We start from the raw sequence: 27,012 nt of genomic DNA, 5'->3' as shown, positions 1-27,012 counted from the left end.
CCCTACTCCTTCCTAATATGAAGTGTTATCAACATCTTTCAAAGATCTGTGCCAACTTGGTAGGCAAAATTAGTACTTCAGTGTTGCTTTAATTTGCATTTCTTTAAATAACATGAGGAAGAACCTTTGAAATACATGTTTATCTGACATTTTAGTTTCTTCATTGAAATGACCCGTAATGCCCTATGTCCATTTTTCTATTAGGTTGTTAGCTTTTCTTACTAATTCATATAAGCTTTTAAAATATTTAAGGTATTGGGTTTTTTCTAGGTTTATGAAAACATTTCCTCTAATTTGTTACTTAGCTTTTAATTCTTTTAGTGGTTTTCCATAAACATTTTAAGAAACAACCACATTTATTTACCTTTTCATTTTTGATTTGTTTCATGATTTTATGTTTTAGAAAGTCCTTCATTAGCCAGAAGGTAGATACATACTCACCAGTGTTTAAACCTTTGATAAATGGCAAAACCATCATTTTCTTAAAAAAAAACCCAGAGACTGGGAGAAAATATTTGCAAATTACACATCCAACAAAGATAGTATGTAAAATATTTCAAAACTGAACAATAAAAAATATATATACAAATCAATTTAAAAAACTAGCAAAAGATGGAATACTTTATCAAAGAAAGTGTATAATTGGTTAACAAGCACATGAAAAGATGCTCAGTAACATTTTTCATTCAGAGAAATGAAAATTATAACTACATGGGAAAAAAAAAAACTACATGGGATACCACTACATGCTTATTTAAATGGCTAAACTTTTTTTAAAAAGGATTTATATATGTGTATAATTGAGTCACTTTGCAGTATAGCAGAGGCTGACACAACATTGTAAATCAACTATACTTCAATGAAAAAAAAAAAAACTAAAAAAAAAACCAAACAAACCTGGCAATACATGTATGGATGAAGATTCAGGGAAACTTGAGCTTTTATACATATTTTTAGTGAGAATGCAAAATGGAAGTAGTCACACCAGAAAACAGTTTGTCAGTTCCTTCTAAAGTTAAGCATACTTACCATGTGGCCAAGCAATCTCATGTCTATCATCTATAGCTAGAGAAATGCAAACTTATGTTTACACAAAAACTTGTACACAAATGTTTATAGCTGCACTGTTTGTAATCATCCAAAAGTATAAACAACCCAATGTTCTTCAACGGGTGAATGGACAAACTATAATTTATCCACAAAATGGAATACTACTCAGCAGTAAAAAGAACAGCCTACTGGTATATGGAACATAGATGAATCTCAAATGCACTCTACCAGGTGAAATAAAGCAATCTCAAAAGATTACATATTGTATATTTCCATTTACATGACATTCTGGAAAAGGCAAAACCCAAGAGAGAAAACTAATCCATGACTGCCAAAGCTTGGAGATGGGGGAAGCCTTGACTATAAAAGGACAACCTGAGTTGGTGTTGGAATTGATGGCATTGTTTTGGATCTGCCTTGTGGTGATTGCATGAATCTATGTATGTGTTAAAATTCATAGAACTATACATCCAAAAAAAGTAAAGTTTACTGAATGTAAATAAATTGGAAACCAATATTTTATTCTAGATTTCTTTGGATTTAAACAAAACTGCATGTGTATCTGAATGTGTATTCTGATATATGTGGTGAGGTGTGGAGCCAATCTGACTATTTTTCCAGTTACATAGCCAGCTTTTCTCAACACCATTTATTAATGCAGTGGGATCAAATTTTAAGATCCTGAACTGTGTACACACTTCTCTGCCCATCCCCTTTCCTCCATATAAGGATATGGTTGACTTTATGCTCAACTTCAAGGGAGGGATATAGCGGGGTAGATAAGAGAAATAGTTAGTGTCTTCCTGTTTCCAAAAACCAAGCCCAGAACTGAGAGCAGATGTGGAGCAAAACAGTTCCCCAGCTGTAGAAAGAACTATTAAGGCAAATGGGACAAGATGGTGATAAGAGCATAAAGGACCACTGGACTCAAGAAGAAAGGGGACCTGAACCTTGCTTCTTTGGCAGAGATGCTGGGAAGTAGGTGGTTGGGGATGTCTGTGTGGTATGTCTGGACAGTGGGACTCTGGGGGGCTGAAGAGGGGCATGGTGATAGATGATATTCCTGTGAATGGGGTTTCCCATGAAGACAAGGGCTATTCTTCCTGTCAGTCCCTCTGGGAGAGGATCAATCTTGGGGTAGGAAAAGAAGGCATGGAAGGCCTCTCCTTGGCTTCATTCTGGGGCTTGAAACCTGGCAGATGACCACCCCTGGAGAGCCAAGAGGTCTCTCAGACATGGAGGCAGTCTGGGGGCTGGACAGAGAAGGACTCAGTTGGGTCTATCTGTGAAGGGGCTCAGGACTTAGTATTGGGAGAGTAGCCATGTCCACAGTATGACTAGAATCCCCATGGGTAGACTGTGTCCTGTGTCAATCAAGCATCCTACTCATGTTATGATACGGACAGCACTTTGAGGACACTTAATGGAATTTGATTCATTCCATTCTATTTGAGAGGTCTCCAGACAATATTTCTTATGAAACAAGATGAAGCACCAGCCATATTATACCCTCCTGATTACAGAATATATTGCCAATAAATTCAGTAGATGGAGGGTTGGGCAACACATCAGGTTTATCAACAGTCAGGTTTATCAACACATGACAATTCTCTTTGGCATATTGTGAAATACTCCTTTATGACAATTGCTGAGTGACTGTACTAATGGTCCCATCACTTCATGGCAAATAGATGGGGAAACAATATAAACAGTGAAAGACTTTATTTTGAGGGGCTCCAAAATCACTGCAGATGGTGACTGCAGCCATGAAATTAAAAGACACTTATTCCTTGGAAGGAAAGTTATGACCAACCTCGATAGCATATTAAAAAGCAGAGACATTACTTTGCCAACAAAGGTCTGTCTAGTCAAAGTTATGGTTTTTCCAGTAGTCATGTATGGATGTGAGAGCTGGACTATGAAGAAAGCTGAACACAGAAGAATTGATGCTTTTGAACTGTGGTGTTGGAGAAGACTCTTGAGAGTCCCTTGGACTGCAAGGAGATCCAACCAGTCCATCCTAAAGGAAATCAACCCTGGATATTCATTGGAAGGACTGATGCTGAAGTTGAAACTCCAATACTTAGGCTACTTGATATGAAGAACTGATTCACTGGAAAAGATCCTGTTGCTGGGAAAGATTGAAGGCAGGAGGAGAAGGGGACGACAGAGGATGAGATGGTTGGATGGCATCACTGAGTCTATGGACATGAGTTAGAGCAAGCTCCGGGAGTTTGTGATGGACAGGGAGGCCTGGCGTGCTGCAGTCCATGGGATCGCAAAGAGTCGGACACGACTGAGTGACTGAACTGAAGAGTGACTGTATTAATTTCTCTTGAGGCAGGAGGTAGATGGCCCCCAGGGTAAAATTTAGAGATTCATTCTTTGTGGACAGAAACTACAAACTATCAATAGCAGGACAACTGAGAGAGGAGGCTGGGCCCTGCCCAAACAGAAGATAAGAGCCCACATATTTATCATTTTTTGAAGTCAGGAGGCCTCCCAACTGCACATGCATAGAAAGGCTTCCTGGAGGTCAAAACGGGAGTGATCCTGATGCCACCCAACCATAAGCCTCTTTCATCTTGGCTAAGAGATGTGTGTGTGCACATGGGAGGTTCCTGAGATATAACAGATATGAACTCTGAACCAGGCAAATTAAAATGATTGGCCAAGGAAACCTGGAGGAAATGCCCCATATAAGTAACTTAAACTGCCATGAGGGTGCAATTCTTCCTCTGAGTCCGCCTGTGTGTCTGTTCACATATACTGTACTCTTTTTCCTCCTAATAAATACTTTACCTATTTCACTACTTTCAACCTTTGTGGGAATTATTTTTCTGCATGCTGAAGGGCCAAGGCCTTGTTCCTGATCTTTGGTCTAGTGGCTGGGATTCAGCTCTCTCACTGTTGCGACCCGACCTCAACCTCTAGCCAGGAACTGAAGCCCTGCTTCAAATGAGGCAGGCTGAGGCAACCTGAGATCATTCTGAACATCAGCATGGAAGAAGAGGTCCAGAAGGACACAGGGCAAAATTATTTTGCAGAAACAAGAGAAGCATAGATAACTTCTAACTAATACACATAAAGCCTTTGCAGGTAATATGTAGTATCCAATTTCAAGTTATGTAAGTTGCAGTCCCTTTCTTATCTCTAAGCTTCAGGATAGTCTTCAAACATAGCAGATTGGACTCAGTTATCACAGTGAGGAGCTGGAGAACCAGGGCCCATGATTCAGAAGAAATACATCAGAGGCAAGCAGTGGGCTGATGAGGTGGTCTCTGAATGACAGGAGATGATAGGTACAAGAATGCAGTGTTGGTAAGGTGTCAGAAGCCAAGGAACCATTTATGGAACATGCAAACATTCCCTAGATAATTCCCAGAAGTATGTAGGGAGGAGAGTTTGATTAAAGACTCTCCTTCCTGAAGATAAATGACTTGAGTACTAAAGGAAAGCATGACTTCATAGACTGATGAAATTTGGGACCTTTAAGCTATACAAGCTATTTATGAGTTATGTGTTCTGTACCATCAATCTTAGGCTAGCACCAACATGTTTTAAAATGTCATAGATTTATGATGTGTTTTAATAATCTAGGAGGACTAGTTCCCTCATATTTTCCCTCATCCTCTTTTTTTATTTTTTAAAATCGTTGCCTTATTTTTCTTCCCTTTTCTCAAAAACTTTCTATCTGGAAAAAAAAAGAAGGGAAGCGAAGCCACAATTGTTGCCAATGCTTCAATACTTAAACCTATGAAAATTTTGAAAAATTCTCTACTAACACAAGCTTACAGTGTCAGTGTGAAGGTAGAGCTATACAATGTAGGATGCAGAAACTGAAACAAAATGAAGAGCAGGATGAGCTGAGCTCTGGAGCAGAAACTAGACCCTTCTTGGGATTTTACCTCACTTTGAACCTTCGTAGGGCCCAATCTTTCGCACTTTCTTGCTCCCTTTGGATATACTTTCTTCTCTGAGACTGGGGGAACTAAATTTTCTCTCCTAAGCATGGGAGAAATATCAATAACCTCAGATAAGCAGATGATACCACCCTGATGGCAGAAAGTGAAGAAGAACTAAAGAGCCTCTTGATGAAAGTGAAAGAGGAGAGTGAAAAAGTTGGCTTAAAGCTCAACATTCAGAAAACTAAGATCATGGCATCCGGTCCCATCACTTCAGGGCAAGTAGATAGGGAAACAGTGAAAACAGTGGCTGAGTTTATGTTTTTGGGCTCCAAAATCACTGCAGATGGTGACTGCAGCCATGAAATTAAAAGACACTTATTCCTTGGAAGGAAAGTTATGACCAACATAGACAACATATTAAAAAGTAGAGACGTTACTTTGCCAACAAAGGTACATCTAGTCAAGGCTATGGTTTTTCCAGTAGTCATGTATGGATGTGAAAGTTGGACTGTAAAGAAAGCTGAGTGCCGAAGAATTGATGCTTTTGAACTGTGGTGTTGGAGAAGACTCTTGAAAGTCCCTTGGACTGCAAGGAAATACAAGTCCATCCTAAAGGAGATTGGTCCTGGGTGTTCATTGGAAGGTCTGATGTTGAAGCTGAAACTCCAATACTTTGGCCACCTGATGCAAAGAGCTGACTCATTTGCAAAGACCCTGATGCTAGGAAAGATTGAGGGCAGGTGGAGAAGGGGACAGCAGAGGATGAGATGGTTGGATGGCATTACCAACTCAATGGACATGAGTCTGAGTAAACTCTGGGAGTTGGTGATGAACAGGGAGGCTTGGCATGCTGTGGTCCATGGGGTCACAAAGAGTCGGACACGACTGAGTGACTAAACTGAACTGAACTGAAGCATGTGATAATTCAAGTGGGAAATACTGTAATAGAGCTGCTTCTAGAAGTATTTTGAAGTAGGCAAACTTTTTTCTAACCCTATTTTCCTAAATGTGTTCCTTAAAAATATTCTTTTTCCTATTTTTATTTATTTGGCCACATGGCATGTATTCCTTGACCAAAGTTCAAACCCCCACCCCCTGCATTGAAAGCAAGGCATCCTAACCACTGGACCAGCAGGGAAGTCCCCCTGCATGTGTTCTTTTCTTCGCTTTTTGGATCATTCACCTTTTCTCTTCATGTAACAAAATCCTTCCACTTTTTTACCTGCTCAAGTTCAATATCTACTCTTCAGAAAAGGTCTACTTTCAATTATTTATATATTAATTTTAACTAAAGTCATCCTGTTAACAGTCTCCAGCTTCTGAGACTTACATGGAACCCAAGATTTCTTTCTCCTGTGTTATAAGGGTTTCACGTATCAGGAAGTAGTAGGAAGTGCTTCTTGGGGAATCTAAAATCATGGAAGTAGATGGCAAAATTTGCACTTCAATAGAAAAAGCTTAAAAAAAACTATGCATAATGTACAAGCCTTATACTTGTTTTCAACAGTTTTATTTGTTCTTATATTATTCTCATATTTTCCTTGAGTCTATGCCTAACTGAAGCAAAGGTTAGATAAGCATTGTAATTGAAAAATTCTAATAGTTGATTATGGATGAAGGGTCAGTAGGTGAAAAGCTCTACATTTAAAAGACAAGGGTACAAGTTTTCTTTGAGTTACACAAGGCTGTGATCCATGTGATCATTTAGGTTAGTTTTCTGTGATTGGGTTTTCATTTTGGAGGCCATGGGATTTTAGTTCTTACTTCTTCTGTCAGCATATTAAAAAGCAAAGACATCACTTTGCCGACAAAGGTCTGTCTAGTCAAAGCTATGGTTTTTCCCGTAGTCATGTATGGATGTGAGAGTTGGACCATCAAGAAGTCTGAGCGCCAAAGAATTGATGCTTTCCAACTGTGGTGCTGGAGAAAACTCTTGAGAGTCCCTTGGACAGAAAGGAGATCAAACCAGACAATCCTAAAGGAAATTAACCCTGAATACTCATTGGAAGGACTGATGCTGAGGCTGAAGCTCCAACACTTTGGCCACCAGATGCGAAGAGCCAACTCAATGGAAAAGACCATGATGCTGGGAAAAATTGAGAGCAGGAGGAGAAGGGGACAACAGAGGATGAGATGGCTGAATGGCATCACCAATGCAATGGACATGAATTTGAGAAAACTCTGGGAGATAGTGAAGGACAGAGAAGCCTGGCATGCTGAAGTCCATGGGGTTGCAAACAGTGGGACTCAGATTGAACAACAAGTTTTTACTTAGTTGCTAATTACCTCTTAGGCAAGTCTCTTCACCTTTCTGGACTCAGCTTCCTTTCCTATGTAAATACATCTTTAATGACTGAAGAAAACCAAAACAGAACACTGATAAGGTCACGTCTAGTTCTGAACACAAAGCCTCTATTGTGCTCTTTGCTGGATAGCAAGAGCTTGTTGATTTTATGACATAATCCAGGAATGAAGGAAAAAAATAAGACTTACTGTTAAGAACAAAAAGTGTATATAGCAGGAAGCTGATATACAGAAAGCCTTCTGAGAACAGTTAGCAAAAAGTGGAAAGTCTGACAATACAGTCACAGCGTTTCTCTTCATAACAATGGTTTTTCCTGTCCTGACTAATATAGGGCAGTTTTTATTGTCACAAGCCCAGGTATAAATATTAACATTACTGGCAGTAAGGATATAGTCATATAAGATAACTCCTTAAACATCTTCTTTGTTTTGAGATTAAAATTTGGAAAAGGTGACAGAGTGGCCACGTATACCTGTCGTCCACATCCAGAGCCTGCAGGTTGCACTCAGGGACCCTTGCCAGCTCGTTGATGATGTCGCAGAAACCTGCTGCTGCGGCAATGTGCACGCATGTCTTGCCACTCTCATCGTCGTAGTTGATTATGGATGGACCCTGGTGATGGCTCAGAATGATGGAACACAGAATTCTATTTCCACTCTGGAAAACAAAGAAAGCTCATTATGTATAATCCAGTGCTCTTCCCTGTCCATGCAAATTAAGATAAAAATTCAAAGCAAAAAAAAAAAAAAAAAATTCAAAACAAACACACACAAAAATAAAATGCATTTTATCAAACCCACCAACAGATTTCCACTTGTCTCAAGTCCTGGCAGGGATTTTTGTCTCCTGTAAGAGCTAAATTGTCTTCCATAGTTAGTGAACTAAGGAGGACTTAAGGTATGTGGGTACTTAGTCAGGTCTGACTCTTTGTGATCCTATGGACTGCAACCCACCAGGCTCCTCTGTCCACGGGATTCTCCAGGCAAGAATACTGGAGTGGGTTGCCATTTCCTCCTCCAGGGGTCTTCCCCACCCAGGGATCGAACAGTGTCTCTTGTGTCTCCTGCACTGGCAGGCAGATTCTTTACCATTGATCACCTGGGAAGTTCAAGGAGGACTTAAATACGGGTGTAATTGACTGACATCAGAGCTAGCATGATGGGTGGGCCATCTAGATAACTTCCCCATTAAATATATGCATCTTATTTCCCACTTGCTGTAGAGGTTGACCCCTGAGAAGCTGGCAGAGTTAATTTTAATATTAATAAAATGACAATGATGAATACTGACTAGTGGCATAATGATGACCAAAATGATCTGGTAATAGTCAAATTGCTATAAGTTGCATGTAATTTAATTGTCAGAAATCCTTTTTGAACAGAAGTGGGTCATAATTTAGTAGCTAATTAATAAAGAAACAAACCAAGTATGAAAAGGAAAGAGCTTCAGGAAATCATTTAAATTGGATCCCTCTTTCTGTGTAGATCTATAAGTTTTTATCTTATCTTTGGAATGAGATTTCTCTACAGTCTTTTTAGCAACCTGTCCCAGCCTTAAAAGTCACCAGCTTTTCCTTGAGATTCAATCCCTGGGTCAGGAAGATCCTGGGCATGGCAACCCACTCCAGTATTCTTGCCGGGAGAATCCTACAGACAAAGGAGCCTGGCAGGCCACACAGGTCATGGGATCGCAAAGAGATGGACATGACTGAAGCAGCTTAGCATGCCTGCACTACATAAGCATTTGCAATTTAAGATAACAATAAATCCTCAAATGCCAATAAAATAAATTCATTCTATCTCACCCTGTGGAAAGTCTTATCTTCCAGTTTTCTACTGATATCTGGGTAAAGATTATAAAACAGTCCGAATAATTCACCTGCATTTTCTCAATGAATCCACAGAGACCCTGTATCTCTAGGCAGTAGTACCTATGGGTAGAACGGAGGTCCCTTGGAGGCATGAGGAGCAGGTTTAAGAAAAGGGAGAGATGGGCTGTAGTTCTGGGGGCCAGTAGCCAGGTCACATGCCAGACTCAGGGTCCCTGGGCTGAAAGGGAGTACTGAACTTTTTAAAAGCTGCAATTCTAATACACTCCAAATGCTGTTCAACAGCCATCTCATAATAAATTTCCCAAGTATGTAACATTTCTTTTGGCATTCTTCCCACTTGATTATTTGACCCCAGGGTTGTGTTTTAGAACCTCTGAGTCAATTTGCACAATTCCGTGGAACAGAACCCATTCATTTTGGCTTTTCCTCTTCCTTTCCCTCCCCTGTGCCTGTTTGCTCCAAGAACTCTCCGGATATCCTGTGACTCAGCATGGCTTCTCAGAGAACCACTACACAGAGAACCCTGCAGTGTGCGCCCCCTGTGTTGGGGACAGCGGCTGACACCAGTTCTGAAAGCTCTTGCAGGCCCAAAGGCTGAGGGCAGCAAAGCTCTCAACTTTGAGCCCCAGGAAGAGTGCTGAGTGTGTTTTAAATGCTATAACCATGGCCAGCTACATAATCTGTGGGGCCCAGGAAAAATATGAGCCCCCTGCTCACATGCCAGAGGAATAATGTGTTCCTCTCTTCCATGGTCTCTTTTGACCTGTCATGGCGAGTTTTATTTGCTATATTTAGTGTCACACTCGGTCCCTGGAGGAGGGCATGGCAGCTCACTCCTGGGTTGCCTGGAGAATCCCATGGGCAGAAGAGCCTGGTGGGCTACAGTCCTTAGGGTTGCAGAGTGGAACATTATTGAAGTGACTGAGCAGGCTCACACGTCACACTCCCTTGGGCTGGGCATTCTCACTGTGAGTGCAAGCCCTCCCAGGTGCCTAGGGCTCTGGTTTGCCATCTGGATCCTTCCTGAGTCGATCCCCAGAGCCCTGCCAGGGGACTGAGGACACATCCATAAAGTAGTCCCTGCCTGCTACCTTTATAGCCTTCCCTCCATCTCACCTTCCCCCTTACAGCCTCTTCTCCCTCCATCCTTCCTTTGTCTCACAATGACTTTTAAATAATTTGGATCAATGAGTTCAGGTCCATGACATGCCTGTCATCAAAAGGTTGCTACAGGGAACACATCTAAGCTTTCATGCCTGCTTTATCAGCTTTCCTAAGATTCTTTCACCTAATGTTACTTAAACATATTTTGAGGGGTCTGACATATGTATATTTAAGACAATCGAGAAGCCCCTCTCCCCTTTTAAGAAGCATTAGCTATATGGAGAAGTAAAATAGAAGTAAAAAAGAGTGTCCATTCAACGAATTGATTTTGTTTACAGTTTCCTGGAAGAGCAAGGGAATTCAGCTTGCCAAAGTGTTTTAAAGAGCAAAACAGCCTGTCACGGGTTTTCCTTCTGTGTGGGATGGAGTGTCAAGCACAGACGGAAAAAACACACTCGTCTTACACACTGTCTTCCTCCCTCCTTGCCTGACCCATGGAGGAACCATTTTGGAAGCAGCAAGCTTAGATGCGGGGTGGGGGTGGGCTGCAGTCCGGCACATCTGAGCGGGCCCCGGCTGAGTTCCTGAGCAGACAATCCTAATCAGCAATTCCCTTGTGAGCTGGACTCTTACATGGCTTTTCTGGATAAGAAAGATTTCACCGGCTTACCCCTTTCCTCCAAAATGCCTTTGCCCTGAATCTTTCAGACCATTCCTTTGTCTCCAAATCTAACCCTCATTTACATCACCATTGTTTTTATAATAATGTCCTCCCAAGAGTAATGGTGATAGTGATGTTTACCGAGTGAATGTTCTGTGCCCAGCAGGGCATGTTCTCACTTGTTTAATCCTGACAACACCTCCACGGTTTTCAGGACTAAACAAGTGAGGACCGTAAGGTAGGTACTCTTATCATCCTCATATTGTAGAGGAGAAACTGGAGGCACAGAGGGATTCTGTCCGTCTGTGAGTCGTTCGGTCGGGTCTGACTCTGCGACCCCATGGACTGTAGCCTGCCAGGCTCCTTGGGATTTCCCAGGCTAGGGTACTGGAATGGGTTGCTGTTTCCTTCTCCAGGGCATCTTCCCAACCCAGGGATCGAACCCAGGTCTTCTGCATCACAGGCAGATTCATTGTCCAGTGTCACAGCCATGAGGTGGCAAGGCTGGGACTGACTGCAGAGCCCTGGCACTTTGCTGTTATACTATTTTGTCTTCAGTTAAAGGAATGGTTTATTTATTTGATCCTGCATGTTCACATGGGAGGAATTACAGTAAAAACTGCTGTTGGTATCAGCAACATCAGTAGCAGTGAAGTGTGTCTTACAACTGAGACCTTCTTTCCACATTTGGTGCTTTAAAAGCTTCTCCTAGGAAGGTTGCCACGGTGCACCCTCACAAGAATTTGAGAGAGCCCTAGAGGGGTCCCTAGGGCTTCCCTGGTGGCTCAGTGGTAAAGAATCTGCCTGCAATACAGGAGATGCAGGAGACACGAGTTTGATCACTGGGTTGAGAAGATCCCCTGGAGAAGGGCATGGCGACCCACTCCAGTATTCTTGCCTGGGAAATCTCATGAACAGAGGAGCCTGGAAGGTTATAGTCCATGGGGCTGCAAAAGAGTTGGACATGACTGAACGACTAAACAACAGGAAAGAGAGGTCCCTAGTTTGTGAACAGAGGCCCTGGCTCAGTGGTCTCCTCCTGGTAACAATATTCTCTTCTGAACATCCATCAGATGGAGTCTCCAGGCCTGGGAAGCCTCTGTCACAGACACCAGGAAGCACCAGGAGAGAAGACATGGGTGTTGCCCAAGGGCCCCTAGGAAGATTGGAGAGTGAATTTCCATTTGGTGGGAGTATCGTTCAACAGGGGAAGAATATTGTATAGATCTTATTATGCAGCTCTAGAATTCTGCATTGGGTGGCCAAATGAGAGTGTGGGTTTATTTAGTTTTCTTTTATTGTATTGCTTTTGTCTGTGGGTAATCCATGAAATTGCCTTCATGTAACTTAAAGACAGCTGGGAACCACTGAGTCCTAGTCATTTTCTCTTTACACCTCATGAAGGAGAAAAATTCATAAAAGCCTTGCTAAGAAAGTTAGGTTAAGATACAGTAATTTTGTTATTAGAGACTGATAAAAAACAAGATTTCAATATCCTGATTGTAGACCCTTTTTATTCTAGGTGACTTCCTGAGAAATCTTAGTGCAAGATTTAGGATTAATTGTTTATTTGTTAAGGTGTTGGGGAAATTATTTCTATGGTGGGTTCTTCAGGGAGGGAAATCCAATCTCTGCCCTTCTCTTGGAAGTAGGGGGTCTGTTTGTCATATGACAGTGACTGTGCAAAGGAGATGAAAGGGTTTTAGGTCACGTGACCCTTTTAAAGGTCTAGGTGGTTCTGTGCTGTGAGAAGAACAGTGGCCCTTAAGTTCCGCTGGAGCCAGATGTGTTAGACTGGAATGGAGTTGGAGGGGAAGACCTACTAGCTTGTGAACTAGTAGATTGTGAACACATGAGAGTTGAGGGTTTGTGGTTGACTAGGAGAGAAGTGATGGAGAAGGCAATGGTACCCCACTCCAGTACTCTTGCCTGGAAAGTCCCATGGACAGAGGAGCCTGGTAGGCTGCGGTCCATGGGGTTGTCAAGAGTCGGACACGACTGAGTAACTTCACTTTCACTTTTCACTTTCATGCATTGGGGAAGGAAATGGCAACCCACTCCAGTGTTCTTGCCTGGAGAATCTGAGGGACGGGGGAGCCTGGTGGGCTGCCGTCTATGGGGTCACACAGAGTCGGACACGATTGAAGTGACTTAGCAGCAGCAGCAGCAGAAGAGAAGTGAAGTGAAAGTTGTTTAGTCGTGTCCAGCTCTTTGTGATCCCACAGACTATACAGTCCATGGAACTCTCCAGGTCAGAATACTGAAGTGGGTAGACTTTCCCTTCTCCAGGGGATCTTCCCAACCAAGGGTTCAAACCCAGGTCTACCACATTGCAGGCGGATTCTTTACCAGCTGAGCCACAAGAGAAGCCCAAGAACACTGGAGTGGATAGCCTATCCCTTCTCCAGCAGATCTTCCTGACCCAGGAATTGAACCGGGGTATCCTGCATTGCAGGTGGATTCTTCACCAACTGAGCTATCAGGGAAGCCTGACTAGAAGAGAAAGGTGCCCAATATCCTAGCTTGGAGTCAGGACTCTCTTCATAGTTAGCCCGTTTAGATCCAGGCTTTCTGCTTGGCCTGATACCAGAGTCTGCTGTATCCCAAAACTTGGGGCTGACCCCCCTGGAGGGCTACTGTAAGACAGAAATGGCGGGGGAGAGGCAGTGAAGCACTGTGACCCTCAGCTGCTGAACTACATCATTTCACAGGTGTTCTAATGATTAATATGGAAAACACCCCCACGAAACCTCCTTCCTTGCTGTGGTCATGTGTAGAAACACTGTCTTTCTGCTGAAATGGAGCCTAATAAAGAGTAACTTGTAATAAATATTGGCTGAACAGAGCATAAATAGATAAATAAAACAAGCCTCACAAACTATGGGCAAAGCCAAACTAGAATTTTACCCGTTCTTTTCTTAGCTTTCCTCTCTTTTTCTTATTGTCTCCCACCTTTCACTATCTTTTCACTTCTTTCTTTACTTGTGTTTACTCCTAGGTGAGTTCTTGTTTTTTGGCCATCTACCCATCTCCTTCCCTCTCTGCAGCCAAGCCCTGGGGAGCTGACACATGCAGGCCACTTTAATTTAGCCTATCCTTTAAGATAACTTCATCTTTGCTTCCATGGTAATGGGAGTTGATTTAGTAAATTTGACTTTCTCTTTGATTATTCTGGGCTTATGTGGTTTTGTAGTTTTCCTTTAATCAAGCACTGGGAGTTGTGTGGTCTGGGCACCCGTGGGTGTAGGGTGAGCTTGGACAATGGTAACTTCCCTGTGAACTAGTTTTCCACCTGTGAACAGAGGGGTTGGATTAAATGACTCTGTGTGGTCCCTCCCAGCTCTAAGGTTCTTTCATCTATGGTCTGGATCCACTGGCCTATGACATTTATAATTATCCTTTGTCATTCTGAATATATTTAAAGTATATTTATAGAATTTTGACACAATTCAAACAGTTGATCACATATCTTGGCCACCACAGGAAGGAGGAGAATTTCATGCTAGACCAAATCAGTCTCAGACACTGGTGGCTTCATGGTTATATTCAAGAGCTCCAAGGGTGTGTGTATAATTTCCTTAATCACATACTGAATGAACAAACATGAAATAGTTGCTTTATATTAGGGCAGTTCTTTTCTTTCTACCCACCCTTGAAAAATGCATTGCCAGAAGAGTACTACTGAGGAAGCTTCTAAATAAACACATTTTCTAGGATTAGGAGGAAGGAGCTAGAGGCGAGATTTGAGGGGTGGTAGATACTTGGCCCTCTTGCTGACCTGTCATCATAGCTATCCTAGATTACATATCATTTGAGAAAACTCCTTGATACCAAGGCGATGCATTCCTGGAGGTCTCAGTTAAGCTGAAAATGGTATGTCACAGAAAGAACCCAATAAAGCACTAATTTCAATTCCAGTGGCTTGCAATGGATAAGCTTATTGAACTGAATTCAGCGAAAACTTTTTTGGTGTTCACAAAGATTCACAAAGGTCTGTTTTGGGTCTTGAGAGACATCTAGATGAGTAAGGCATGTTGCCCTTAAGCATGTGGTCTGGAAGAGGAGATGCAGGCCCTCTACTGATAGTAACACCAGCAATAGAAGGAAGGAAGTGCTAGACAGAGGGGAAAATTCTAAAAGGGAGTTCAGCAAAGAAGGTAAACTTAGTTGAGCCTTGAGAAATAAGGAGGAACAAGTATAAATTCTGCAGTTAGAAGGGATGATGCAGGGAAAGTAAGAAGAAAAAAGTATTGGGACTCCCTTGATGGTCCATTGGTTAAGAATCCACCTTCTAACGCAGGGGAGTTGGGTTTAATCCCTGACTGAGGAACAAAGATCCCACATGTGGCGGGGCAAATTAACCTTTGAGCCTGAACTGCTGAGCCAGAGTGCCATAAGGAAAGATTCTGCATACCACATCTAAGACCTGATGCAGTCAAATAAATCAATAAGATTACTGTTAAGTATATAACTACTTAAAGAAAAACAAATAGAAAGAAATGTTTCACCAAAAGGGAACAGGATGACCAAGAGGAAGACTGGATGAATGTTTATCATGTATTGAGGGGATTATTGATATTCTAGTATGATTGGATTAATGTCTATACAGGTTGAAGAGGAAAGGCAGGGAGGAGGGTGGGGTGGGGAGTGGCTGTTCACAGCAGTCAGTGCAAATCAAAGAGTTTGCTCTTTACCAAAAACAGCACTTGCTGAAGGTTTTTGAGCTAAGAACCAAGGGTGACCATAATTGTTTTGGTGTAGTAATGGTTATGTGAGTACATTCCTTTGTAATTTGTAGAAAGAGCACCTGGCAGCAATGTGAGAATACAGTAGAGGAAGAAAGGGCTGAAGTAGAAATACAAATACTGAAACTTCCTGTGAGAAATAGGGGAAGCTTGACCTAAGGCAGTGATGGTGGGTGTACTTAATCATCTCCATTTATTCTTTCTGGTTAACTCCCTTGTTTCAACCTGCTCTGGCAGGTGTGAGTTGCATTAAATGGGTCGTTGCCCTGTGGCTGCTAGATGGGATTGGCCAGTGAGTGGCACTGGCAGGAGATGGACGTAAGGAGGAAATAGTGACTGGGGCATTTATCTTTCAGTTCTCTCCCTGTTAGATAACAGGTTGATTATTCCATCCAGGGCTACAGTTTCTGTCCTGGGCCCTCTCCTGCAGCTACAACTTTGGCTGTGTCTTAGTAACCTCTCCCTCCCAGGCTCTTTTAGGCCCCGATTCCCTAATGGCAACCTGTGGTTGGGTGTAAATAGCCTTTTTATGAATCTATGCTCAATTAATCCCATCTGAGTGGGCTGCTTCGTGCTAGGACCCTGATCTATACGGTGGAGATAGAAAAGAGGCAACTGTGAGACCTGAGGAGGTGGAAGGAAGAGGTCTTGACAACCAACTGGACGTGAATGATGATAAGGAAGGAGTGTTCAGGGACCACCTGGAGGCCTTTGTCTTGGACTACAGGGAGGATGGAAATGTGATGAGAAGGAGAGACTGTGGATTCAGTTTGAATGCGTTGACTTTGACACATCCATGGGAGATGATGGGAAGATGCCTGGTAGAGCTGGAAATGTGAGCCTAGTGTCAAGAGAGAGGTCAGTTGCTGGATTTTGACCTGAGAAAATTCTGAGTAGATTGGTAGCTGAAGTCATTGGAACCAGTGGGCTTTCTGAGAAGAGAATGAAAAAAAGATTTATGACTAAATTTCTGCAGTGTTGAGGAGTGAGAGGGAGATGAAGCTGAGAGAGACCTGTACAGACTCCTGATAAGTGAGTGCCATCACAAATAGGCGGGAACATGTCCCGATGCGACTGAGATTTCATTAGGGGAGACTGGATGCCGATAGGGACAGGGTTCTGCTCAGCGTTAGCCCAGAGACAGCCAAACAGTGGAGTCTCCTGGGCAGATGGGGGAGGTGAATGAGGGCGATAGGCCCATAGGAGGGCCCCACCAGCTACCAAGGGACCTAAGAAATGGGGGCAGAAGTCAAACATAGTTTACTTTCTGGGAGTGCGTGCTTGCAAGAAAGTGTTAGTTGTTCCATTGTGTCCGACTCTTTGCGATCCCATGGACTGTAGCCCACCAGGCTCCTCTGTCCATGGGGATTCTCCAGGCAAGTATATTGGAGCAGATTGCTATTTCCTTCTCCAGGGGATCTTCCCGAGCCAGGGATCGAACCCATACCTCTTATGTCTCCTGCATTGGCAGGCGGGTTCTTTACCATTAGCGCCACCTGGGAAGGCCTTACTTTCTGGGCCCAGTGTTTCAAATCTTTACTGCTTTGATTATCTGGGTCAAATACAGAGGTTTTATTAACTTGAAGTCCTGTCACTTTAAATATGGTCTCATATAGTCCCAGAGAAAAGCCCTAAGTTCAGTGAAAGGAATAAATGACAACAGGAAATAGGCCTATTTATATGGAAAAACTTCAAGAGGAGCAGAGTGCTGGCCCCATGTCATAAATGAAGAAGATAGCTAAAGGAGGCAAGTGTAACCCTGGTTTTGGCTGACATTTGGAATTACCCTTGGTCTTCTCTGTAGAGTAAAGGGCAAAGCACATCACTTCTGAGTTTTAGTGCTAGCCACAAGGAGGGAGAGGGTGCACAGTTCCTCCAGAGTAAGATTCTTAACCTTTGAAGTCTGGTTACAGATCCTCATTGAAGAGTTGAAGAAATAGTGGACATCTTCCTCAGAAAAATGTAGGCTAACATCCTCACACACCCACCCATGCAATATCACATGTGATTGTAGGGGTCCTAGAAGGGACCTGTCGTGTTAATCTCTCCCCCTTCCCATGCCACATACAAAGTAGGTGCTCACTAAGCATTTATTAAGCTATTGAGTATATAAATGTGTAAGGCATTATACTTAGTTTACAAAATCACGGGTCAGAATGAAATATCTTAGGTAGGAGTAGCTAAGGTTTTAGCACCTGTTCATATGAATTCATTTATCATAGCGGTTTTCAACTCTAGCTGGGCATTACAACCTCCTAGAGGAAGGGAAAATGTTACAAAAATACTAACACCTGGGTTGCACCCTGGAATAATTGACTGAAAATAGGTGTGGGGTTTGAGAATCAGTATTGCTTAAAAGCTCTTCAGTTGATTCTAATGTGCAGACAGGATTAAGATCAATGTAGCAGGTTAAAAGCCACATCATTTAGTAGACAGAAAGATTATGTAGACAGTATGTTAACTAAGCTTTCATAGAGGAAATTTGGGACCATAATAAAGACTATAATCTCTTCCAATTACATAGAATATTATATATCACTGTCATGCACACAATCTCATTCATACCCCCAAAGATACACCAATAGTTAAGCCAAGCAGGCATCAGTGACTTTTCTCAGAACAAATCCTGTTCTGTTAATGCAAATCCTCTGATCCTCTCAGATCCTCTGAGCTGAGCACAGTTTTCTTTTGATTTTGCAAAATTGCCCCTTAAGAGGCAAAAAAACAGGGGTTCCCACCCACAAAGAGCACAACTCATTAGATCTGGAGTGGGGTCTGGGAATTTGTCATTTTACAAGCACTGCTGATTCAATTGCAAGCCTGCGTTCCAAGCAGTAGCTCTAAACTGTGGGTGCAGTGGAAGAAGGTGGAGCAGAGGAGGCATACAGGTAAGAATTACTTGGGGAGATTTTTTCAAATGCACGTACAGGAGCCCCATCCTAGATCTATGGATTCAGAGAACATCGGTGATGAGAGTGAAGATACAGAAAATGCTTGATTCTGATACCACTGTCACCCCAGCTGAGAACTAACACACATGGGATGTTTCTTGGTTGCCCAGCCATATTGCCCTGAGGCTACTGCTGCAATGGTGACCCCTGACCAGAGGACTGGGTGCTGGGCAGGAACTGGCATGGTGGGGCAAGGCAGCTGATTAAATACTGAAAGTATGTAGGAGGATGCTAAGGGCAGGTGGGGATGACAAAAACAAGCTTTGTTCATTTCAGAGTTTTGTCAGGGCTGGGCCCTGCTGCAGAGTAACTGAAGGCAAGCTTGCAAGAACAAAAACAGAGAAGTTTCCAAATCACTTCTATTTCCCCTTGATCTCAGGCACACATGTCAACCCTGAAAGTGCCAGGTGCCCTTCTCTGCCATGTGTGGCACGTGAAAACACCCAAGTGAAACCACTGTCGGAGCGCACAGAATCAGGGGGATGCTGACCGCAGTTCAGCAAGGGTCCCTTTACAGGGCTGATGGAAATAAACAGTGGGATGTCAACATCAGGCATCAAAAGACAGAACGGGCTGGCAGGCTTGTTCAAAGGATGCATAGCACTGCTCTTAAGGACAGAACAGATAACTCTTAGTTAATCAAGCCCTTTGAATGATTTCCCTAGACAACACCTCAACAAATGTTACCAATGGTCATTCTTTCACCTTAGTCTCAGTTCTCCTCTCTTTGGGCTGTAGATTTCTGATTTCTCTGGTCATGTGTACCGATACAGACTCCCTTTTGGGATAGCGAGGTAGGGTGTCATGAGCCGCTGTTTTCAGGGTTCAGAGTAGAACTCAGGGTTGCCTGGAATTACTCTGCTTCAGAGGATTTAGAAGGAAGAAGAGACTCATGGTCCAAAAGACTCTGAAGGGACTTCCTAGTAGTTCTTTGAAGAATTATCATGGAACACAGTGAGCCCTCAGCAAGCACTGCTGGAGAGAGTGAGGTATGTATATATGTGTATGTGTGTGTGTGTAACAGCTAAGGTGGGCGCTGCCTGATACTCTGTAACTCCTCACCCTCTTTACCTTGGCAGGATTTCTTCTCAGCAACTAATGTACCCAAATACTCCAAAGTGCCGTCTGCTGTTGCCCCTCTGGGTATGGATGGAGGGAGGATGGCAGCATGCATATATCTTGCTTGCTCTGTCATACATATAAGTGAAGTGAAAGTCACTCAGTCGTGTCCAACTCATTGCAACCCCATGGACTATATAGTTCATGGAATTCTCCAGGCCAGAATACTGGAGTGGGTAACCTTTCCTTTCTCCAGGGGATCTTCCCAACCCAGGGATCGAACCCAGGTCTCCCACATTGCAGGCAGATCCTTTACCAGCTGAGCCGCAAGGGAAGTCCATCACATATATAAAGCCCACATCAATGCTGGGACTGTGCCTTACAGGTCTGACTTACTCAGACTGTTAACATTGCTTTACACCATTTACACTTGAGATAGGCCCACTGGCTAATTTCTCACCTGGACTGCCCAGTGGAGAGCTGTTTTGAAGTCTTTGTCCACAAGGGTGGGGTCTGCCCCCTTCTTCAGCAGCATTTGGGTGTGTTGAGGCCGGTTGTGGAAAGCTGCCCAGTGGAGTGCTGTCATTCCCTGCAAAACCACAGTCAGAGGGGCCGAGATGAGCACAGGTTATTGGGAAGGAGAGTGGAGTACACACTTTCTCCCCAGGCCCGAAGGCATCACCAGATGCATTGGTTACTGACTGTCAGTTCACTTGTTCCTTGAATCATTCATTCAACGGTTACTCCTTGGCTTCCTACCTGATGCCAGGCAAACAGATGTCAAGGATACGATAGAGAATAAGATCAATGAGATCCATGTCCTCGTGGGAACTCCACTGTGGTAGAGGAAGATAATAAATGCACACAAGCAAGCCAAAGGATTTTCAGGACTGTTGAATGCAAAAAAATAATGCACCTGGGGTGCCATGACAGCGTAACCACCCCGGAGGTAGGGACTGTTCTACATGGGCCTCTGGGAGCCGAGGTAACCTGAAGGTAGAGACCAGTGAGCAACAAGTCACAGAGGCAGACACTTGTGATCAGAGTACGCTAGGATGCCATCTCTCACCACCAGACCAGAGCACTGTCTGTTTACTAAAGTATCCCCAGAGACTGACCCAGGCTAGATGAAAAGCAGTTGAATGAATGAATGAATGAATGAAGAGGGAGAGGAGGAGAGCCATGCAAGATGCAGTTGGAGAAAGAGGCAGGGCTGATCCTTGGAGTGTGGGATGGGGAATACCCTGTATAAGGCATTTGGATTTTATTCTGAAGTCAGTAGAAAGACAGTGAAGGATTTTAAGCAGGTATTGACATGACCTGATTTACACTGTTTAGAAGAAATCACTTGGTGGCAGCCTGGAAATCAGATCCGGATGAGCCAATCTGGTGAATTCCACCTTCTCTCCTAGCTTAAAGTCACATGTTAGGTATGGTTTCATAATAAAATGAACTTCTGCTGGGAAACATTTGCCAAAAAGAACCAGTAGTATTTGAGAGTGGACTATGAAAAGATGGCTTCTTCTCTTTGCATATATCTCACAATTACATGAAATATGTCTAAAATGATTCTAGATTAAGATGCCTGGTAAAGGGAGTGAAGGAAGTAGACAGCTTTCTCTTTTTGCAGTTGTCTCTGCATATAACACAGTGTTACCACCTCGGCCTTCTCTGCTCATCCAAGATGAGCTGAGTGCAGGAGATGGGCTACAGCCTAGCTAGGAGGGCAGAGCTATTATTATTCCAGATAATACATTAATCATATTCCAGATAATACATTCCCTGGAGAATTGAATGGCAACCCACTCCAGTATTCTTGCCTGGAGAATCCCATGGACAGAGGAGCCTGGCAGGTCCATGGGATCACGAAGAGTCGGACATGACTGAGCGACTGACAGACACACAGATAATACGTGGATATGTATTGATCTAGAGAGCTTTATGAGTTCTTCTGTATATTATCTCAATCCTCCAAATAACCTTTTGGATTAAATATTGTGGAGAAGTCTGTGGTGCTCACCAAATTCTATTTCCTCTTCCTCCAGGGCACATACTGAGTCTACATTCCCCAATTTCCCGGCAGATAGGTGTGGCCATGAGATTGAGTCCTGACCATTGCCGTGTGAATAGAAAGAACGGAAGAATGGAAGCCCCCACTCCTCCAAGGCCTGCCTAGAAAATAAAAACTGTGTAGTCTTTTATATATTTTCTCTTTCCTCACCTGACAACTGAATAGAGGGGAGGATAAGTCTCAAGAAGATGTTGGAATCGTGTGATTAAAAAGTCCAGGACCCTGGTTGATGAGACAGGACAGGGTCAGCTCATCAACCAGCAATGAACAATGAAGCAAGCAGGAAAAAGCTTTTATTATGTCAGGCACCGAGGTTTTGAGTTTTTGCTATAGCAGTTGGTCAGCTCTGAAAGGTGTCACTGTCCTTCCCATTTTATGGAGGAAGTTGAGTTCTAAGGAAGTTCTCAAGCCTGTGACTGAGCACAAAACTGAATGTAGGGTTTGAGGTTTGCAAGTCAGTGGGATTAGAATGTAAGTCCCCTTGACCAGTTCCACATTCTAAATCATTAAACTATGGTCTGCTTTCAAGTTTCAAGTGTCATATAACACTGAGTCTCCAGATACTCTTAAAGATATTTCAAGAAATTGGTTCCATATGGAAAATAATGACCGTCTAACAACAGTGGAACTTCTTGTTCTTATTCCTGCAGCTGAATATTTATTTGAGGTTCAGAATAGCTCAAAGCATTTCAGTGGGTCCTCTTTATTTTTAATTTGGCCCACTGGAATTAGAAATCTGGACTCCAGGGAATCAGATTCTTTTTATTGTGCAGTGATTACCCCTTTCCCAGAGCTGAGTACCATTTGCTTTAGAATCATTGGCTTCATTATGAAGTGCCACCAGCCCCAGGACTACAGACATCAGAGACAATTCTGAGTTACTGGAGTATAAGCTCATGAAGGCAGGGCCTTTTTCCGCCCGAGTCCCTGGAACCTAGAACGGTGCCAGGCACATTGTGAATGCTAAGCAAAAGCTTGTTAAATGGATGAGTGACTTCTTATGCTTCTGGATGGAATTTTTTGCTTTTGTAAAATTTGGCTTTGCTTTCTAAAATCATTCACACAAGAAAGACAGAACATGACTTCTTTATAGAAAATGAACTTGTCTGCTATGATCATTGTTATCAACTGTTCAGTTGAAACCTGTTGAAACCGGTTAGAATTCTTGATGAGTCCTCCAAACGAGGTAGATGGCAATCACTATATGCAGAGAGATTGATTTAGCCAGGTGAGACTTCAGCATGAAATTGTGAATTAATTTAATTCTTGTTAGGACACTGTCAATCCTTGTCTCCTAAACAGTTTCTAGACTTTAGGAGTTTTTCTCTTAAAGCAACCACCACTCCTCCTTAACTCCCTGTTGAAAAACCAAACAACAACAACAAAAATGAAAACAAAAAAAACTCAGCTCATGCATGTTTTGATAAATAGTGCGAAGGGCCACTACTATTTTTCATATACCTACTTGGTGCCAAGAACTTCATTCACTTCCTTGAATCTTTACAACAATCCTGAGAGATAGGTATTTTTAGACTCATTTTACAGGTGAGGAAACTGAAACACAAGTTAAATGATTTCCCTAAGGTCACTGACTGGGTATAAGACAAGTTGGGATTCAAATTGGGGTCCCTTCCACTCTGGAGGAAATTGTTTGTTCCACACATCAAGCTACAAGATTTCATTTTGGAAATGAGTTCAGATACTGGAAAATTTTTTTCTTTGTGATTTTAGCTGGATTTGGGATCTTCTCACTTTCTAGAATGGTGATTCTCAAGCATAAGGGTTGCCACTCTGTATTATTATTTGTTTCATTTGGCATCACTTCTAGTTTTCTTCTGAAAGTGCAGCTGGCAAATATTTAGTTTAGTAAGCTATTGAAATATATATATAATCCCTCCCACCCATCCTCTACCTTGGAATTTGGGATCAGTGTTACAAATCACTGTTGATCCTCTGAGTGGCCCCAAATCAAGACTTGAATTACTCAATTAGTCTCTAAATAATAATACATTATAATATATAATATAAATATGTTGTATTTTTATATTACAATACAAACAGGCTTCAAACATTCAGTCAAGTCAAGAGAAATTTCCTGTTGCTATTTTTTTCAGTTGGGCTAATGGGAAATAAAAATACACCCTCTTAGAGTTAGTAATATGAAAACCAAAACTTTCAAAATCAGCTCAAATGCAACTCTTTGTATTGCACAACACACTTTGTTCAGGAACTGTTTCCTACAACTGCATCCTCCTTCTTTCAGCTTTTTTAACACTGCTAGCACATTGTAGTTGTGTTAAGACTGGTGGCCATTTAAGGGGCAGACTTCCAATTTGGCAATTGGCTTCTGTCCTGAGCTGTGATAGACTTAAGATTAAGCTGTGATGCACTTTAATGGCAGAGGCTGTGGCTTATTCACTATGACATGCCCAAGCACATGGTACGTATTTGAGAAATGTTCGCAGGAAGAGTTAATCAGTGAATCGCAGGCTATCCAGGTTCCCTTGGATTCACAGGGAGTATAAAACACCACAGTCTGTTGAATGAAAGCCAGCCACCTGTGTCTAAACTGTGATGCCCCTCATTGAGGACCCAACTGGGCCTTCAAAGAATCTGAGAGCTAAACATCTAGGAGTCTCTGGAAGATATGTTGCAACACACACCCAGATGGTCCTGGTGACAGTAGAATTCTACTCCTTTGAAAAAGAGGGTATGTTGGCTCTGAGTGAAGAGTAACTCACACTCATTTAAGAACATAGCTCTCTAGAAAGTTTTGGAGGGAGAGGTTAAGTTTTGGTTGACTTAGGAGCCATTTCAAGATTGTTGATAGAAACAGCTGTGTGTGATAGCTGTTGTGTGCATGGCAAGCTGGCTTTGGAACACACTCTGGTGCACATGAGTAATTCTGTGCCTTGGGCCTGTGCCACCAACATTTCAGTTAAGGGCTTTCAAGTCCTATCGTCTTCTCAGAAGTTTTTTCATTTTTTCCAAAACCACTGTAACTTTTGTGCTTTATGAAGCAGAAATCTGATTCAGTGTTTAGTAGTTTTCTGTTTCAGAACTGCACTTTTAGACCAGCTCTTGCAGATGCTGAAAGGCATAGAGAGAAACGTGTGATGTGGCTGGGTGCTTTGGTTCATCCCGCATCTTGGTGCACCGGGGGATAGAATTCTAGCAGGTGTTTGCGAGATCAGCAAAACAATTCTAGGTCATTTGAAGGATCTAGAAGTTCACAGAAGTCCAGTTTGGCTCTCTTTGACATTTTTATATTCACATATTATCAATTTTGTGACTACCGCTCACAAATGTCACAGAGGGCCGTCTGTGTACAAAAAACTAGAATAAAGGATATAATTTAAAAGTCTAAAAGAACTTCTAAAACAAGATAAGAAATTCAGTAATGAAAGCCATTTTCTTCAAATTTATGTGGGTAAAAACTTACAATTATAGATCACAAAGGATAGTAAGGCATTAGCAAAAAGAGCTTGCATGTAAGTATTGCAAATTTGTTCTTTAAAATATTTTGGTATCTGTTTTTCAATACAATTTTTTGTAATGCTATGTATTTTATATTATGTAACTTCAAACATTTTTCCAAGAAGGGATCCACAGCCTTCTCCAGTATACCAGATGTGTCCATGTCATGAAAATGGACAAGGACTCTTGCCCTAAAAGCTACAATACATTTTTGAAGCTCTCAAATGAGATAAAATCTTATTTTTTTGAGAGTATATTTGGAAATAATTAAAAGTCACAGGGAGTCAAATCTGGTAAATAAAATGAGTCACTCATGGGTTGGGTCAACACAACAAAGAGGGGAAGGACAATAAAGAGGGGAAGGACAATAAAATAAAATCATATGCCTTTTTCTTGAATTTAATAAGTTAATTCTTTATCTAAATATATATTTTAGGGAGACTCTACTATGTGTAAGTTACTGAACCAGATTCTAGGGATATAAAGATAAAAAATACATGGTCTGCCTCTAGGACCTAACGGCGAAGGAGGATCTGAGGAGAGAGGCAAGTGAGAGCTCCTGAGTAGCACTGACTCTATTTGTTAAGGTGTTCATTTTTAGAATACAAATTCTGGTGCATTAAATTTTTTTGACTTTATTATTTTACCTTCTGCCAGCTGTAGAGACAAAGATTTCTAAAATCAGGGACTGTTTCTATTGATTTTGCCTTTTTAAATGCACAGTCCCTGCTTATGCTTGTATCCTGGGAATGTTGTAAGTAGATTTTACTGCTAAGAATTATATCCAAAGATTCACGTCTATTTTTGCAACTTGGATTTATTTTCTGCGAGTGCTGTTGTAATGGAAGTTTGAATTGTCAGGCCACTCACAAAAATCTACTTATATCAGAATGTACATTAATGTAGGACCAACTATCTATTTTAAATACCATGCATAACAGTGCTTTTCTGGATAAATGCACTCAAAATTCTAATGCAGATGCCAATATTTTATAGTCCCTCTTCATGGGGTGCTCTTCCTGTCAGAGCTAAAACGAAAGCAGGAGAGTTAGATTCCAGGAATTTAGCAACTTAATTCTCTGTGGCTGTAATAGACAAGCCCTTCTCTTTGTGAGAGATTCCCCTGAGGTCCCAAAGAACAAAGACACAAAGGACAATCTGACCATCTGACCCATGGTGACTTTCCCACAGTGTTAAATCCTGCAGTGTGGATAGCTTCCAAATAAGTCACTTTATAATTAAGCAGTGTGGTTAATGAAACAAGAAAAACAAATAGATCATTGGAATGAGAACTCATAAATGAAACCACATATTAAAAAAAAAAATCTTGTAACAAACTAAAAGAAAATTTAGCACGATGTAGTTAATGTCCCTAGGGGTAGGAAAGGCCTTTAAAAAGGATACCAAAAACAAAACAATAATGGACAAGAATGATCATCTTGATTATATCATATTTTAAAATTTCTGTAGAGGAAAAGACATCACAAACAGTTCTAAAATAAAGAATAGACTATGAAAAAACATTTGCAATTCAATAGCAGACAAAGGACTGGTCAGAATATAAAATAAACCTATGGGAGTTCCTATGGGAACTTCCTTGGCGGTCCAAAGGTTAAGACTCTGTGCTTCCACTGCAGAGGATACAGGTTTGATCCCTAGTCGGGAAACTAAGATCCTGAAAACCATGTCTTGTGGTCAAAAAAAAAAAAACCTCCTATGAATATGTAAGAAAAGGTGAATGGACAAAGGATCTAAATAAATAGGCAATTCACAGAAGATCTAAAAATGAGCACTCTACCTATGAAGTTATGCTCATTTTCACTGGCTATTAGGGAAATGCAAATTAAAAC

The 27,012-nt window shown here is 42.0% G+C and overlaps 1 protein-coding gene and 1 long non-coding RNA gene across 2 annotated transcripts in view; one reads left to right on the top strand and one right to left on the bottom strand.

Annotated features, from left to right (window-relative positions):
• Positions 1–27,012, bottom strand: part of ANKRD55 (ankyrin repeat domain 55) — a 102,683-nt gene that overhangs the window by 19,498 nt on the left and 56,173 nt on the right. Inside the window, exons 6-7 of the mRNA XM_061129774.1 lie at positions 20,075–20,203; positions 7,736–7,920 (exon numbers count right to left, since the gene is read on the bottom strand). Coding sequence (XP_060985757.1) covers positions 7,736–7,920; positions 20,075–20,203 — 314 coding nt within the window. The remainder of the gene's footprint in view (positions 1–7,735; positions 7,921–20,074; positions 20,204–27,012) is intronic.
• On the top strand, positions 19,133–21,815 carry LOC133046784 (uncharacterized). Its single transcript, XR_009690561.1, has 2 exons — positions 19,133–19,544; positions 21,660–21,815. It is a non-coding gene; the product is annotated as an uncharacterized LOC133046784 (long non-coding RNA).

This window comes from Dama dama, chromosome 25, assembly GCF_033118175.1.
Source record: "Dama dama isolate Ldn47 chromosome 25, ASM3311817v1, whole genome shotgun sequence".
Taxonomy (NCBI): Eukaryota; Metazoa; Chordata; class Mammalia; order Artiodactyla; family Cervidae; genus Dama; species Dama dama.
Note: the sequence above shows the minus strand (reverse complement) of the source record. Positions and strands in the feature narration are given on the sequence as shown.